Below are 18207 nucleotides of genomic sequence, written 5' to 3'. Positions count from 1 at the left end.
CTTTGTCAATCAATCAACGACGACAAAGATACAATCCTTGCCCTTCACCATGGGCAATGCTGTGATGAAGTCCATCGAAATACTCTCCCATTTCCCCTCTGGAATGGGAAGAGGCTGCAATAATCCTGCGGGATGGCTCATCTCCCCCTTGTTCCTCTGGCAAACATCGCACTCCCAGACATGCTGGAGTACGTCCTCCTTGAGGCCCTTCCATGAGAACCTCTCTCTAATGGCCCTGTAGGTTTTGGTAAACCCTTGATGACCTGCCAATGGTGAATCATGTGACGCCTGAAGTATCTTCTTCTTGAGTTGAGACCCCTCAGTCAAGAAGATCCGATCCCTGTAGTAGATGATCTCATCGACTACCCTGTACCTGTCATTTGCCACCTGGCCATCCAAAACCTCACATGCAAATCTGTCCTTGGAGTACTCTACTAAAATTTGAGCCCTCCAGTCTGCGTCCAAGCTCATAAGAGACAATGTGGCTGGCCTACGTGAAAGGGCTTCTGCAACCACGTTGTTCTTACCCTTGACATACTCGATGTCAAAGTCATATGCTTGGATCTTGCTGATCCACTTCTGCTGCCTCTCCTGTAGTTGCTTCTGCTCCAAAAAGAACTTGAGGCTGTTGTGATCAGCCCTCACGTGAATCTGTTACCCACCAAATACTGCCGGTACTTAGCCAATGCATGCATGATGGCCAGCATCTCCTTGTCGTATATAGAATACAACCTCTTGTGCGGAAGGAGCTTCCGGCTCTCAAAGGCTATAGGGTGACCTCCTTGCATCAACACTGCGTCGATTCCCTCTCTCGACGCATCATACTCCAAAAAAAATGGTTGCGTGAAATTCGGCAACACAAGCACTGGGCAGCTGCTCATAACCTCCTTGAGCCTGTCGAAGGCTCGTTGTGCTGTATTTGACCGATTGAATGCCCCCTTCCTCGTCAAATCTGTCAAGGGTGCAGCAAGCTGTGAGAAACCCTCGACGAACTTCCGGTACTAAGTACAAATGCCAATGAATCCTCAAAGTTCCGTCATATTTCTCGGCTCCGGCCAATCTCTGATGGCCCTGATCTTCTCCTCATGGACCCTCACTCCGTCCACTCCTATGATGTGTCCCAAGTATAACATCTCCGTCAACCTGAACTCACACTTGGAGAGCTTGGCATAGAATTGCTGCTCCTCCAAGATGCGCAATATTGTCTCAATGTGTTGGAGATTCTCCTCCCAAGTCCTGCTGTAAATGAGGATATCAACAAAGAACACCAACACAAGCTTCCTTAAGTGTCTGCGGAAGATGTGATTCATGCAAGACTGAAATGTAGCTGGGGCATTAGTTAGCCTGAAGGTCATCACCAAAAACTCAAAGTGCCCATAGTGACACTTGAAGGTGGTCTTGGGAATGTCCTGCTCCCTCACGTGAATCTGATGTTACCCAGATCTCAAACCAATCTTTGAGAAGAGCCGTGCTCCTCTCAACTCATCCATCAACTCATCGATCCTGGGTATGGGGTATCTGTTCTTCAGGGTCTTCTTGTTTAGGGCCCTGTAGTCAATGCACATCCTTAAGGTGCCGTCCTTCTTCTTCACCAACACCACAGAAGAAGCAAAAGGACTCGTGCTTGGCCGAATATGCCCAAGAGCCAACAACTCCTAAATGGCTCGCTCTATCTCATCCCGATAGGCCTTGGGATGCCTATAGGGGGTAGTAATCACTGCCTGTATGCCCTGCTCAACCTCAATAGTGTGCTCAAACCCCCGGTCCAGTTGCCGTCCTGGCGGAATCTCCCCAAATACTATGGTGTACCAGTCAAGGATGGACTGTATCTCCAGGTGCACTGTCTGCCCTGTAGTCCCTGTCTCTGATGCACGCAGCTCTACTGCCCACTCTGTGTCTCCCTTCCGGAAGACTGCCTCCATCCGATGAGCCGAAACAGTCTGAGGCGGATATGTATGCTGTCCCCGTATCTCCGCATGCCTCCCTGTCTTCTCATCATCCCACTCCATCTCTAGGGTCTTCCAATCTGTCGTGACCTTCCCTAGAGTGATGAGCCACTAAACACCCAGTATCATGTTGGCGTCCAAAATATCGACCACGAAAAAGTGGTCAGTCAATGTGTAAGTGCCCATTGTCACGGATAACTTTGGTACATAACGCGCACACACCATGGTCTGATCTCGTGGGACCAAAACTGAAAACCCATTGAAGCTCTCTGTCTGTATACCTCTCTACTCAACCATCTGTGCATCGATGAAGTTGTGGGTTGCCCCACTGTCAACGAAAACTGATACTCGCTGGCCACGTACTGTCCCCCGTACGCGCAGCGTCAAATACTTGGGAACTCCTCGCAATGCTGCAAGGGCTCCTCCGGTAGGTGCAAAAGTTGCAACACCCGCTGGTGGTGGTGGAGGTGGCAAACGATCCTGCTAGGCATGACTACCTCCTGCCTCCACATCATCATCCTCATCCTCTTCCCCGCTGCTCTCGGAGAATACCTCAATAAAATGTGCTTTGCCAGTAGCACATCTATGTCCTGGTGCCCATGGCTCGTGACAGGTGAAGCACAACCGCTTCTTCTTCAACTCCCTCCTGGCATCATCATCAATCTGTACTCGTCCTGGTTTCTCCTTCGGAGGCGGAATCCTCACATCCTTCCCCTTAGGCTGGAAAGCCTGTCGCTGGGGGTAAGGTGACCGGGTCCTGGGTAAGACATCCTGTAAGTCCCGGGTCCTGCTAATGGCATCTTGAAGGGTGGTTGGTCTAGCGAATCTGACTAGACCCCGAAGTGGCTCTGCTAACCCCTCAACATACATGTAAATCCTCCATGCTGCGGACAGATTTGGCACCATCACTGAAACCCTCAAGAAATATGCAATGTAGGTCTCTGGGCTCCCAGTCTGTTTGAGCCTCGTCAGCTCCACAAAGTGTTGTTCCGGATCCCTCTGGTCAAACCTCTCCATCAATCTCCTGGTGAACTCGGCATGTGTCGTCACTGTGGAGTGTCCGAGTGTAACCATCCCATGGAACCACCAATCCTGGGCCTCACCATCCAAATGTAATGTCGCCACCTTGATGGCCTTCGTCTCCGACATCTGGTTGAGCTGGAAGTAAATGTCCAGCTTCTCCATCCAAGACTTTGCCGAATTGTTTGATGAACCATCAAATGTGGGCAAGTGGAATCTACTAGCTGCACAGTGGGTGTCACCATCATGATAATGCCGGTACCCTTTGTGATGGTCATGGGGTCTACTATCCTGCTAGAGCTAAACAAAGTCTCTGAATGAGAGAGCCTCCCTGAACTCCTGCCCATAGGCCTGGTATTCTGCAAAAATATCATCCATATGACCGAGCTCTACGTCCTGCTGGGCTCCGACCCCCATGTTTGTTCCTAAGAACGTGGGTATGGTAGAGCGTGTAGGGGCATGTGAGGCCACCTGTTGAGTAGTATCACGCTTCTCTGGCAAATGGTGGGATGCACCCGATCCCTCACCAACCTGGAAAACCCGTGGGCTCTCACGCTGTCTAGCCTCTACTGTCGTGAATCTCTGCCCCATCACCGCAATCTGGCTCGACAGATCCTATACTGATTTGAGGAGCATGTCCACAAATCTCTTCCCGTCATCATCTACCATCGGATCCTCCTGCTCTACGTCCACCATAGGCTCCTTCTGTTCTACGTCCACCACAGGCTCCTCCTGTTCTGTGTCCACCACCGGAACACAGTCTCCCTCTTCGTAAGTGTTCTCCAACCTATGCCCAATGTCTCTGTATCTCCTACCTCTGTAACAAATGTAGGGCTTTTCCTCCAGTGTCATAGATTGCTAGCTCCACAGGTTGAGCTAGATCTATGCTCTGATACCACTGTAATATCCCTTATCAAGAATATTCCTCAAACACAAGCAAACTCCAACCAGAGATGGACTGGGAGGGCATTTACCAGATATGTCGCCTCTGAAAAGAGGATGAGATTTGGAGGCTACCTGGCCCTTTCTAGACTCTATCTAAGAGTATAGGAGAAAACACACAAGTGGTATAGTAGCCGGGAAGCTCAAAGAGATAAAAATAACAATGGTGCAACATATAACAATATAACCATAAGCAGATACTCAAGAAATGCAGAGAGAAATGCTAAGCCATTTTATTATACTGAGTAATAGAATGAGTATAGGAGGTGATCATAAAGATGGCACCTCGACTTGCTCAAGGCAAGTGAAGAAATACACTCAGAATAGCAAAGGAATGTCCTCTCTCTGAACTGCGTCCAAGCTGTTGGAGAATTGCCGTGCTGTTGCTAGAAATCAAATGAGGATTTGGGGCTATTCCCCTCCTCAGAAAGTGCTGAAACTCTGGAATCGAATTCTACTCAGAAAACCCAGAAAAACCCAGAAAGCTTTTCTGAAATGGCCAATCCCCGAAAATCGCCCCCTTGAGGACCCACGCAATCCCTCAAGGCTCTGCACTGCCATTGGAATAAACCCACCACAATTCTGCTTGAAACTCAGCCAGAATCCTCCAATATGCAAGCGCTGATCCCCTGCTCAACCTCCCAGCACAAATCCACTTGCAAAACCTCAATCCAGAACTCCTACTAGAAAGAACTGCATCATCCCTCTCAAGACTATGCAGTCATCCAAGATGATCATCCTCTTGCCAAATTGCTGATGAAACTACTGAAAAAATACTGATGGAAATACCTTGCCCGAGCAGGCACTCGAAGTCCCCCGGGGCTAAGGGTGAGATCTCCAAATGGAGACACTCAATGCACTAAACAATGCTGTAGACTAGTTAAACAGCCAGCGTGCTCCAAGTTGAAGTGACTAGCTCAAATGCACATAATCGAATGCCAAAATGATGAGGCTCCTCTCTCCTTTATAGCATTGGCCTCTCTCAATCTCAAGGCTCACCTCCTCCAATGTAGCTTTCCTCTTGCCACGTGTTTCTCACCATCTGCGCAATCACTCCATGTGTCTACATGGGCCCCTCCTCTACGTGGTTCTTTGGCCCCCCCTTGGCTCACCTTTTAAGTTACAACGTTGTGCTACTAGGGAGTGTCTTTATTCATGAAGTAAGTATGTCCTCCTCTCCTCACCTTTTTATTTATAAACAGCTATAGAAGACAAAATTGAGTAAAATTGAATATTCCAATTAGCCATGGCTAATTAGGAATATTACACGGTAATCCATCAGCATGCTCATAATGAGTTCCCCCTCCCCCAAAAGCTCTCTCTCTTATTCTTCCTATTCATTCACTGCCTCTTTTTGGCTCTTTCCTTTCTTTACATCTATTTTTGTTCTCTCTTCTAGCCTGTTCATTTTCTACCAGCAATAGTTTTGTTCTGTTATATATTGATCCCCCACCTTTTTATTTATATATTATCAACTGTTCTAAATTGTCTAGGTCCCCTTACCTAACCTTGTTACCACCTATCTCATTTCCTCCTTGTCCCCCTCCCCTCCTCGACCATTTTTATTTTTCATTTATTTCACGATTTTTTCCTTAATTCTTTTTCAATCCTTCAACCTATTTCTTGATTTTTTTATCCTCCAATAGCTATTTGGATTAATTTATTATCCTTTTAATCCTTCATTAACTACCTTGATTAATTTAATATTTGAACCTTAATGGCTACTTTGAATCCTTCTCAATATTTTGACCTTATCTTTTAATTAATTTATTATTAAATCCTTAACGGCTACATTGAATTCTTTTCTATTTAAGGCCCCTCAACACTCGTCTGAGATCATTTTGCTTTTTGGTCCTTTATGATGGGTGGAGTGTCCACCTGAAACATCATGGATTATAAATCTGTTACACAGGGTATTCCAAATTTTTTTCCACAGGTCTATCTGTTGTCTTTGTTCTCAAGGATGTTCTTTTGAGTCATCCCACTACTTACTGATCATCAAATTTGTATCCTCTTTAGAAATCACGTGTTTGTGCATTCTTGCAAATTCCTTCTTTGCATTGTCTGTGGCTTTTTCTGTCTGTTGGTGCTTGACTCTCTATGTATGTTACCTGCTCTTGACCAGTGTTGCAAACTGCTAAAAATGTAACTAGGTTTGGTCTTCATAATTATCATTGTACTTGTATCAATATGTATTTCATGTAAAAACAAAAAAAAGAAGAAAAATAAATTATTATTATTATTATTATTCTAGTTAAAGCATGTTCTTCATGCTTCTAGGGTTTATTGAGTCAAAAATAAAATTTGTCATGTGTCAAAGTCCCATTTGGAGTATTTGTAAGAAAAAGAAAAAAATTATTTTGAGTCAAAAGAGTCATTTTGTCACCTACAAGACCAAGTCGGCCCTACATGGACAAGTTGGCCTAGAAGAGGCACCTATTCGACCTCCTGGACAGATATAAATAGGAGACACGTCAACCTCATTTGATCACTCAACTGACTCATCAATTTCTGTGTAAAGAAGAAGAAGAAAAGCAACGGGGAAAAACATGTCTCCCAACTTATGTGGAGTATTCTTAACACCTTAATAACTTATTTGATTGGAGAAATATGTCTTGCAGAGTTGCTTTGGCTAAGCTTCTGTGCTATGAGGGGTGTATCTATGCCGTCAAATCACTCGGGACTTGCATCTGCATCTGTCCACACCCACTGGACTTGCATCTGCATCTATCCACACCCGCTGGGGGGGGGTGTTTGAACCTGAGTCTCAGTGTTAATAGTAAATACAGATCTGATAACCCCACTGCTTTCCGTTAGACCACAATCCCATGGGCCATCTTAGTTAAGATAGCTAGCCTATGTTTTTCTTATTAACTTTTGCATGGACCTTTGACTTAACTTTATTAGATTGACAGTGTTAATGATGACCATCATAATCTAACATTTCAACTTGTAACATGGTGAGTCTTAGCAATGCTTTTTTGCAGAATGGGCAGGTGTTAGACAGTAATTGTTGTTGCCATGGTTGTATACACAAGAAAAAACAAACATAGTTGTTCATGCAGTTGTCCTTCTGCCTCAGTTTTGACATTTGCTGGGTTCTTGATTTATATTTGATTGGGGCTGAAGGGACAAAAACACAGTGTTGAAGCGATGTAATCATTGCAATAATGTTTTTCAAGCTGAAAACTAACACCCATTGAAACTTTGCTGCGGACAACTTAATTATATTAATTCAAGTCTATCCTGTTTGAACTATTTCTTAGTTTTAGCTAGGACATGCTAAGATACAAATTCCAAGCAGTTATAGCGATTAGGTTTTATTATCATCATTGCTGTTATAGTCCTTTCAACGTGTTACCTATTTTAATCTTGCCTCTTGGTTGATGAATTAGGTATCTTCTACCGTTGCTTTTACAGTATGACTCTACTGCTGAAGAAAATGCAGCTGCAGAAGCCCATGGTGTTGGAAGTAATGTGCAGATTGCAAAAAATACACATGCTGTGCTTTCAGCTCGAGCACTGGCAAGGCTTGCTGGATATTGTGGAGATGAAATTTCTACACCATACAACCCCACAGCAGCTAATTCATTGAAAGCTTTATTAACTCCAAAACTGTCAGATATGCTGAATGATGACTTGTCAAAGGAGCTTCTCACAAACCTTATCTCAAATTTGGAGTCACCGGAGGTTGGATTCCTTTCCCATTAGCTTAGATTTAATGTCTTATTTTAGTTTGACCCCAAAGTCTATTGTTTACATGAAGTAGTACAGTCAAGTTTGAATGATGTTTAGTGTTTACATCATTTCACCATATGTGATTTTCAACATTCCCTAAATATGTTGTTGGTGGGGAGCTTACAGGCATGCTTCTCCCTGGTGAATAGTATAAAACTTGTGATTAAGGTGTTTTCCCTGTAGCAGTCCTAAATATATGGAATTTAGCTCACCCTGCTTATTAACCCTGTCAGCATCGAGGCTTATTTTTTTACAAGTAACATCTCATTGCACCCACAAGAACTCAAACGAGAATGAGAGTACTGATACTTTGCTAACCCCAAAGGCAAACATGTCGCAAAGCAGGATTTGAACAGGGTTGGGTGTTTAATAATAATAACATAATAATTAGTTTAATGAAAGGTCAAGGGGAAGATACCCGTTCACCTTGTGACCAGTCAATGTGTATCATTATACTGTCATTAGGCTCATTTTAATCATGATTCATCATTCTATCAATCATTTTATTTAGTCACTATATTTTAATTTTTTATATACTTGCAGAAAACTTCTTGCAACTCAGTGATAAATAAGTTTGTTTATCCATTTGGTATTAAAGCCAACTTTGGGTCAATTCCATATAACCCTCAATGGCTATCCGTAGAGATGTTTTTATGTTGTCAATCTAGAATTCTGTACTATCTTCATGGAAAATTGCTGCCATATCTGCAGCCACCAATTTCTGCACCTGTCACCGTAGAATTGGCCACTGCTGTATTTTGTACACCTGCTGCAATATGTTTTACCAGTAGGCCTACGTGCTGTTATATTTTGCAATACCAGATCTGATTTAAATACCTAGCAATTTATTTTATGCCCAGAAAATATATTCACCCAAGTGAATTATTTTTCTAAAAAACTGCTGAATAAAAGTACACTGGTATTTTATTACTCAGGAAGATTGAGTCCTCCTTTAACAAGGAAACTGACCTTTAGAGAATACACAGAAAATACTACAATGGAACCTGACAAAATCGCTAAAACCCCGTAATTCAATGCCCACGCGTGCTGGCTGTTTTCTGCAAGTTTGGCACTCCTGTAGCTGCTTGGAACTTCCACAAATGCGACTTCGACCCCCTTAGCGTCCCCACACTCACAGCCTGCTTGCTGGAACTTGACCTCAATACTCTCAGCCTCCTCCTATGTACAGACACTCTCGGCCCCAACCACAGATGATTCTGGGCCCTCCACTTGTTTGCTCAACCTGCAAAACCTGTGCTTACTCAAAACTCTAGCTGTACACCTTTCTCTTCTCTTCAGTCTTGAGTCTATCACTCCCTTGAGAAAATTCTCTCTCCCAAGAGCTGGATTTGTCTTTCACCTCTCCCTTAGGCTTCTTTTATAATTTTTGATTGAGCTAGATCCCTAACCCTAGCTCTCCTGACTGATGGATGGCTAGGATTAGATCCTAAGCCTCACTTGAGATCAATGGTAGAGATGAGATCTAACTCACTAATGTAAATTATTTACCTTTGATTAGAAAACTTTAGCCCAATAGCCAACTGAAGTGAAAAAATTTTGATACGTAGAAAAATATTTATATAAATATGTATTAATGATTAATTGATTGAAGATGGTTGTTTACAGTGGGGGTTCCTGGCTTATATATCGCCATGGGTACCCTTTGGGGAAAGGGCATGATGTTATGATCATGCCCTTTCATCTAATTAACCTAAAATTAAATAATAAACCTATGATGTTATGATCATGCCCTTACATCTTTTAAAGAATGCATCCTTAAATTTTCTCCAACTAATGATGTGTGTTGTCTTTTTCCACCACATATACCAATTATATGCTTCCCCTTCCATTTTCATGGATGCGTGCTTGAGCTTTTCGTCATCATCATTGATGTCATATATCTCAAAGTATTCTTCTGCTTTATTTATCGATGCAACATTGTTTTCTTTTGTTTCCATCGAATTTAGGCATCTCGACTTTTTCCCTTCGCTGGTATGTCGCTAATGGTTGAGCGAAAAAGGGGTGTTGATTGGTAAAGGTATCCCAGAGTTGCTTGTTTGTAAGAGTCATGTTACTCATTTCTTGGTGGGGTGTCGCTGATTTTTTTGGGGATTCAACTTTTTCATGAGAGTCTGTTGATTTCGTTGAATCTGATGAGTTGTGCTTTTGATTTTCTTCATCTTCTTGTAGTAGTTGTGCGGTTGTATAATTCATCTTTTTACACAAAAGTTTCAGCAATGTTAAGGTCTCTTTGAGATCTACTTCTGTTTGGACACGATGATTTTCCATAGTTATTTCTATTCGATTTGTCGTATCATGAAGACTTCTGATTTCGTCAGCCTGCCCATTAAGCTTGATTTGTAAATCATCTAGTCTTTTATTGACCTCATCGTTGTTGTTATTAATATTATGCTCCGCGTCAACCAATTTTTTTTTGGAAATCCACCATTGTCATTGTCGACATTGAGCAAGTTTGTGGGGGTGTATATTTATCTGCCAGCTTAATTTTTTTTTTGGTTAATTTATTTATTTATTTTTTAAATAATTAAATTAAATTAATTATATAACAAGTTTTTTTTTTGTTCTTTCTTCTTAATTTTTTTATAATTAAACTAATGTTATATATATATATATATATATATATATATATATATATATATATATATATATATAACTTTTAATCAATTAAGTCACGTTACCCACGTTAATGAACGGTCAGGTATGAAAAGTCACGTTCGAATGTATGAAAGTCACGATCGAATGTATGAACAGTCACGATCATGTATGAGCAATGACATCAATTAAAGTCACGTTATTGTTTGACTGCACGACCGTCGACCCTTGTGCGGATATCACGCAGAGCCCACCTTAGGTCAGCGCAGATGGTCACGACGACAGAAGTCCTCTGCTGATGGTTCGATTTATCACCTAGCATATCACCTCCTGATGCTGCGGCGTGGTTCGCTGGTGTGAAATTGTCCGTACGTGGTTAGCTGTATGTCCTGCAAAAAAAACCTGCGCTTGGCTGTTGTTTAGCCGCAAAGCCTATAACAACCACACTCTAGGCAGAGCATGAATAGCCCACACGCACTGCTATTTTATGAAAAACTCGTAGGGCCTGATGGCCAACAGAACTTGTGGGTGTCACTAGTCTCGTGTTGGCTCTGATACCAAATGAAGTGAAAACTTCTTGATACGTATTAATGATTAATTGATTGAAGATGATTGTTTACAGTGGGGGTTCCTGCTTATATATCGTCATGGGCACCCTTTGGGGAAAGGGCATGATCTTATGATCGTGCCCTTTCATCTAATTAACCTAAAATTAAATAATAAACCTAGAATTAAATAATAACTAATTTTTTACATAACACCAATGTTAATTAATAAATTAATCAATGTGCTTTTCCTAGGTTAGACTTAGGAAAGAGATCATAAAAGCCACTAATTCAACATGAACAAGTACTTGAAGAGGCATTTGGACATATTCTGCATCCTTGACACATAGCCTATGCAGAAGCACTTGTCCAAGCTATCATCATTAACAACTGTGAATTATGTTAATTCCATGTGATTTCATTGCTGCCAGTCATGTATGACCATCACCACTACCATTTCTGCACATTCCACTTGTTTGCAGATGCACTGTCGTACTTCTGTTGTACCACCAGTGCTATTGATCATTTTTAAACTTGGAGTTGGACTTAGAATAGGTCGAGGGTCAACTTGAATTTGGACTCGATTTGACTTGGACTAATCTAATTTCAATGAGTCTTACTAAAAAAGACATAAAATACATAGATTTTAATAATGAAATATATTTTCAGGATTCTAGACCATGATTCCAGACCATTGGAGACGAAGTATGTATAGTTTGCTCATGCGTATACCATTTAAGGGTGAATATATGCCATTTTTTCAAAATGGCACTAAGTGCAATACATATCAATAACAAAATATATAATTCTTAATCAACACTGCTTTAAATGGCCTCTAGACTCGTTTGGAAAACTTGCTACAACCATCTCCTTTTGCCTAGACTTGTCTTCTTCAAATTTCACAACTTGATTTTGCTATTCCAATCTAATTTGTCCAATCTGCTCTAATGGGTTCTTGCATGGGGCAACTTGGCCTCTTATACCATCTGAGTGTTCTTTCAACTTATGAATCTATCCACTTTCTATACATTTCTTGCAATATTTGCAATAAATTTTCTCATAAACAAGATCAACATGGATAAATGTAGGGTTTTTACTTTTAGAGCCATGGTAGAATTCCTATATGCAAACTCAAATATGCAACATTGGAAACCTGATCATAAATTCCTATTATGCAAAGTTCATACTGTAATGTCCTCTTCTAATTAATTGCCCAAGGGAGGACGAAGTAGCCTATCCAACCCTATAGGCTATTGTCAATTATAAAGGGGGAACCCATTATTCAATGCTTTTGGGGCAACATTGGGTAAATTGGGGTAATTGGGGTAATTGGAGGAAAACTTGTGAAGGAAGCCAGAATTGGGGCTAAGTGGAGGGAAACCTGTAACCCCTCAAATTAAAATAAGAAAAAGATACCCCAAAGGGAGTCTATAAATAAGAGATGAGAATCATTATTCTCATCAAGGTTGATTTTAAGAGCCCTTTTTCTTTTGATTGGTTTCGGTGGTGAAAGATTCCACCCTAGCCAATCCCCTCTCTTTCTCTAATTTGTTTGGAAAACTTTCTGAGGCTATTTTCATCTGGTTTTGGCAAGCAAGGAGATTTTCTGTGGCTAGTTAGGCTTGAGGAGACATGTTGTGACAACTTTCATCTATTCCGAGTTTGTTGAGGCTTAAATCAAGGACAACAACGTTTCTGTGGACCAATAAACCCCCATTTGTGTTAGCGAAGGCCCTCTAGGGCTCCCCCTAAGGTAGCGGAACCCTTTAAGGGCTAGTCTGTGGCAAGCACAGGGTTCCTAAGGTCCAAATCAAGGTTGCAGATCATATCTAGTAGGCAACAATCCACCTCATAGTTCGTGATAAGGAAACGCCATATCCTTGGGAATTAGACAACAATGTTAGACCAACACGGTGACCAATTCCTAAGCAACGAGGTTTGTTATCAATTCTCTATTGTAGCAAAGTAGTTTGCAAGCAACGAAAGCCCATACTGGCACCACCAACAACGTCAAAATAATTTTAGGAAGTCTAGACAGAGTAGTTTGCAATAGTAGGAGGCACAAGTATAAAGACAACAGGTTGTTGAGGCAAGTAAGCTGTAATCAACATGATTGTAATTTGGTCAGTTGATGTTGATAGGATAGTTAGTGTGATAATGTTACCAAACTATTGAGGCTGTATAGTAAACCCACTTTTGCAACAAACATAGGATTGAATGTTGTAACTTGATGTGTAGTATTGAAGATTATTTACTTGTTTTCATTGTCATCTTTGTTGAATTGAAAGATTATTGTGGTACTGTAACAAAATTTGTCATATGTTCTTTAACCCTAAAGGCATTTTTCCCTAAGGGATATTATAGTGGCATCAGAGTTGTGCATCCTGCCAGCATGTAATCTTATGAGTTCTGTATGTTTCCAAAATATAGTTAAAACGTTACAATTAGAAGGAAGAGGGTTACCCACAACTCAACCATGAGAGACAAGGAAGAACAAGAGAATCCCTTTGGTTGCATCTTGAATGAACTATATAGGTGGCAACAACAGATGATGACTCAACAACTTCTTGCCAAATTTGTGGCAAATAGGAATAATATGGGTAGCACTAGAGTTGATGGCTCTAATGGAGAAGGAAGTAATTTCCATGTTACTATTCAGCCAACTACCCCCGGATAGACTAGCACTGGGACAACTAGTCAGAAGACTCCAAGACCTTGGTTCCCCTAGTTCCTAAATGGGTGGAGAATAGGAAATCATGGGCTACCGAAATAGAGCAAAGAAATTTTAGATTATTGAAGGGAGTATCAAATGCTAGGAGAGGATATTCGGGCAACCTTAACCTTTCAGGAATTCTATGACATTAAGTATGAAGACAGGGTTAGAGATTATGGTAGGGGCACACAGCAGAAAGCCGTCACAAGGAATTGGAATAATTTTCAAACTAGCCTTGTCTGTGATCTACATCAATATCCATATTTGGAACCACATTTGAAGGATCTAGTGAACAAGACAAACCTTTCAAATGTTTGGAATAGTAAGAATGATATGAATCTAAATGTAGCAAAGAAGGCAGATCAAATGGGATTGACGATGAACCAAAGACAAAGAAACAAAGTGCTAAGGTAACTCAGATCCGTTTCCCAACAAAAATGGAGAAAGGGGAGAGTATGTAATGTCTCTTCCTAAATTAATTTGTCCCAAGTTTATTTTTCAACAAATTTGACGTTTTTGGTGACCATGGGACCCACAAAATTTTGAAGAAAGACTTAGGAGAAAAAGGGAGGTCGAAATATTTGGTTAGTGGAGCGTGGTGGCCACATGCACAATGAAAAACACACCTGCCATGGGAGAAGTTCGAATAACAAAGGAAGGGAGGTCGAATAGCTAGATGGAGGGGCCCACGTGGGAAAAGAAAGCTCACTATTTATAAATAGGAGAAGCTCAGCCTCATTTGGGGTCTTTTGTCAATTGAACTCACTTTCTGTTTAGCACTGAGTTTTCCAAGTGGAGAACTTGCCCTTTCTTTGGGGGACTTCGAGTGCCACCCTAGGGAGGTCAAATCGTACCGATTTGGAGAAGAGTTGGAGGGATTCAGAGCTTACCACTCAACTAGTGCGTGTTCCAGGAGGACGCAGGAAGGGAATACGTTGGAGTCATTTTAGGGGTCTTCCCGGTAGCAATTGCTGGGAGAATTTTGGTATATAAGATTCAGTGGGATATCAACCTTTTGGAGGAGTTTGGGAGCAAAAGGTTGCTGCTTGAAGGCAGCACGAATTGCGGCATCCAGGGCCATCACAAAAGACTCTCACTGGGCACACGTGGGAGCTTGTGGGACGGGTTGTGGAGCTAGAGTTTGTCGGGGAAATAAGGAGAACCTTGGGGGAGTGTAACTCAGCCTTTTTGGAGTGATTTGGAGGGCTTTGTCTGGGAGTTGTAGGCGTGCCGTATTTCCCGGCAGCTGGAGAAGGACGTGGTATTTGGGGGCCGAATTTCGGGGGTCAAAACTAGACCAAACCCTTTCTGGGTTTTGGTGGGTTATTTGTGAGGAGCTTGCGGTTAATTTTGCAGAGTTTTCTGAGCACCAAAGGTGAGGTTTTCAACAACTTTCTAGCAGATAATGCAGTTTTTTGGGGCAGTGCAGGGCATCATTAGAGCAATTGATTCTATCATCTGGGCTTGTTATTTTATCACCTGGGTTTTGTCACGCTTGCCATTGAGGCAAGCCCAGGTGCACTCTTTCCACACTATTTTACTATTGCTCCAATTGCTTAATAAAATGGCTTAGCTGGTTATCATTTTTGGAGTTTACATGGTGTTCATTGAGTGTTTAAAATTTTTGGTGTTGTATTTATTGTTTGCTTCGCATATCATTGTTTTTCTTAATTAGGAACATATCAGTGGTATCAGAGCTCAGATCTTGGCTCCGCCGTGTGGGAATTTCCTGTGAACGAAGAGGATAGATAGAATGTGACTTACCAGAGACAGAGGTACAGGAGTAGGGAAAGGGAGTTGGAGATTACACTTGATACAGAGGCACGTGCGAAGGCAGTAGTTGTAGCAGAGATGGGGGAGCCAAAGAGTAAGGAAGAAGCAACATTCGATAGCTAAGGAACAAAAGGAGATGTTGGAGGAGATCAAACAACATAATAGGGACAAGAGCCTTCATCATGAGTTCCAATTTGGAGAGACTTCAAGGGCCTCACAATAGTATGACCACGCTTCACCAACCTCTCACCCACCAACTTTCAGTGGGTCATCCAGAACCATGCTGCCTACTTTTCTACCATCAACACTTAGTGAGCATGGAGTAGCAGATGACCAGATGCCCATTGGAGATTTCTTCAGGAAGTGGCAATCCATGGGAGAAGATTTCAAAGTAGCCCTGTCATTTAGAGACTATTGCCAGCTTAAATAGAATGAAAAGGGTAGGTACAGTGGGGGACTGAGTACACAGAACTCAGAGTTGTAGCGTACCATTGGGAGGATGTACTTCTCCACATATGATGGCTCTGCCAAGTGTACATCTCGAGCTTGGGTGGAGAAGTTGGATATTTATTTCCAGCTTAATCGGATGACGGAGGTGGAAGCCATTAAAATGGCTACCTTGCACATGGAGGGGGAAGCACGTGAGTGGTGGTTTTGCGGCTTGTCTACATTGGGGCATGCCAGTGTGACCTCTTACGAGGATTTCACATGGAGAGTGGTGGAGTGTTTTGATAAGAGGGACCTAGAGGCGCACTTCAGGGAATTGACCCAACTCAGACAGACTGGCCACCCTGAGCATTACATATCAGAGTTTTTGAGGGTTTCAATTATGGTGCTAGACCTATTCGATGCTAGGAGGGTGTACACATTCATAGAGGGATTACTTGAGCCATTGCGTGGACTGGTGAAGTCATGCAGACCCTCTACCTTGCAGGAAGTTGTGAATTGTGCCAGAGATTTGCAGGGGGCAATCCCCAAGACTAGTGCGCCCATTCCATCATGACTCCCTACCCACAGAAGGGAAGTGACACTAGACCCACACCACAACGACCAACCCAAGGGTGTGGGTAGTTAGATGAGGAGACCAGGAGAGACTTTCAGAGGAGGAAACTTTGTTTTACTTGTCGGGAGCCATGGGCACCAGGCCACCGGTGCACAACAAGCAAGGCCCACTACATCGAGGTCTTCTCGGATAGTGACCCAGAGGATGATGTGGAGTTGGAGTTTGGCTAGGGAGACATTGAGGGTTAGGTAGAGAGGGGACGACCACCACCAACACTACCTGGGTGAGCATCTTTCGCACCATTTGGGGGAGTCCTCGCGTCTTTGCATGGAATTCCCAAATTTTTGACATTGAGGATCTGAGGCACAATGTAGGGACAATGTGTCTCAGTTTTGGTAGACAGTGGGGCCACCTATAATTTCATTGATGCGTAGATGGTTTAGAGGTGGGGCATCACCACACAGGAGTTCGAGGGGTTCTCAGTTTTGGTGCTAGGGGACAGGACTATGTAGTGCACTTGATATGTTCCCGCTTTGACAGTGACCACGGGAAACTATTCGTTGACAAATCATTTCTTTGTTGTAGATGTGTTGGACACCAACGTGGTGATGGGTGTCTACTGGCTCTACTCCCTTGGCCGGGTCACCACTGATTGGAGGAAACTCGAGATGGAGTTCACAGGGCCGGATGGCAAGTTGGTAGTTGTTTGGGGCATGCATTCGTACCCTTCACAGACAGTTTCAACGCATAGGATGGACCCTGACTTGAGGCATGGGGACATAAGATGCATTTCTTTTGTTCTCATCATGAGTTTCCTTTACTACCGTTTCACAATTAGTAAGCATTTCTTGTAGCAACTTTGTCAAATCTATCTTCAAATCTTCCATGTTGCCTTTATGTTTTGCTTCTATACCATCCATCTTAGCTTCCACGCCATCCATCTTAGCTTCCATGCCTTTCTTTAAACCATCCATCTTAGCTTTTGTTACTTTTTGTGAGAGTGAAAGTTGTTGCACTTGGTCTTGTAATTTTGATATATCATGTTGCATTTCTTCTTCTTCTTCATGAGTAATGGTAGAGCTTCCAGGTTGCTTACTAGGTGTTTTTCCATTTTCTTTCTTGGAGGCATTAATTAATGATAATTATGCCTCACTATGCCTTTTGAATCACTTCAAACTAATTTTTCAAACCAAACTTATGCAAATTAAAAAAAAAAAACTACACACCTTTTTTTGCTTTGTAGGAGCTTGATATTGAATATGTTGTATCTCTGTAATTTTGGATCTCCAAGGTTTGAAATTACGTCCTCTCGTAGCCCTCTGAGTCCTCTTTCTAACCCCACCAGTCTAATCAATATTGGATTCTTCAAGAAAGAGTTATGCCAAATCTCTCACGATGGCTTGATTATAGACTAGTTCTGTAGAGCGGACTTGTACGACCTGCCACGTGTCATTGTTTCGACCTTCGGACCTGAAAAAGGTACACAGAAAACTACAGTCTATCCTCTTTCTGTAACTGCTTACGAAATTTCAATCTGATGCTCAGAGATAAAGTTATGAGGATTTTTCCAAGGTCATCTGTTTGAGATGTAATTTGGGAGCCTGCAAAAACCCTAACTTCCTTGGATCATATCTCCGAAAATATAGTGAAAAAATATTTGAAATTCGGACCCGAGGTTCATCGAGATTTGCGGCTCAAATGGGTTTTAATATCAACTTCGGAAATGTCGTAGAAAAAAAAGTTATAACGAAAATGCCATGATGGCCTGTTTGGAGTAGTGAAACCCTAGAATCCAAAGCTCTGATACCAATTGTTATGCAGCCATCTCAGAAAATAGAAGAATGAGATAGATCAACGACTTCAAAAGTAGCCTCTTCGAGGAGACAACCTTCTTTACATTACACAAATGAACTA

At 42.1% G+C, this 18207-nt stretch overlaps 1 protein-coding gene across 1 annotated transcript in view; it reads left to right on the top strand.

Moving 5' to 3' along the window:
- GRV2 (DNAJ heat shock N-terminal domain-containing protein) overlaps window positions 1–18207 on the top strand; it is a 466773-nt gene that overhangs the window by 237195 nt on the left and 211371 nt on the right. Inside the window, exon 15 of the mRNA XM_089425195.1 lies at window positions 7304–7598. Within this exon, the coding sequence (XP_089281321.1) occupies window positions 7304–7598 (295 nt within the window). The remainder of the gene's footprint in view (window positions 1–7303; window positions 7599–18207) is intronic.

Source organism: Pinus tabuliformis, chromosome 6, assembly GCF_031772625.1.
Source record: "Pinus tabuliformis cultivar Carrire ecotype Pingquan chromosome 6, CPIR1, whole genome shotgun sequence".
NCBI classification, from domain to species: Eukaryota; Viridiplantae; Streptophyta; class Pinopsida; order Pinales; family Pinaceae; genus Pinus; species Pinus tabuliformis.
The sequence above is the reverse complement of the archived record's forward strand: the minus strand, read 5'-3'. Positions and strand labels throughout refer to the sequence as shown.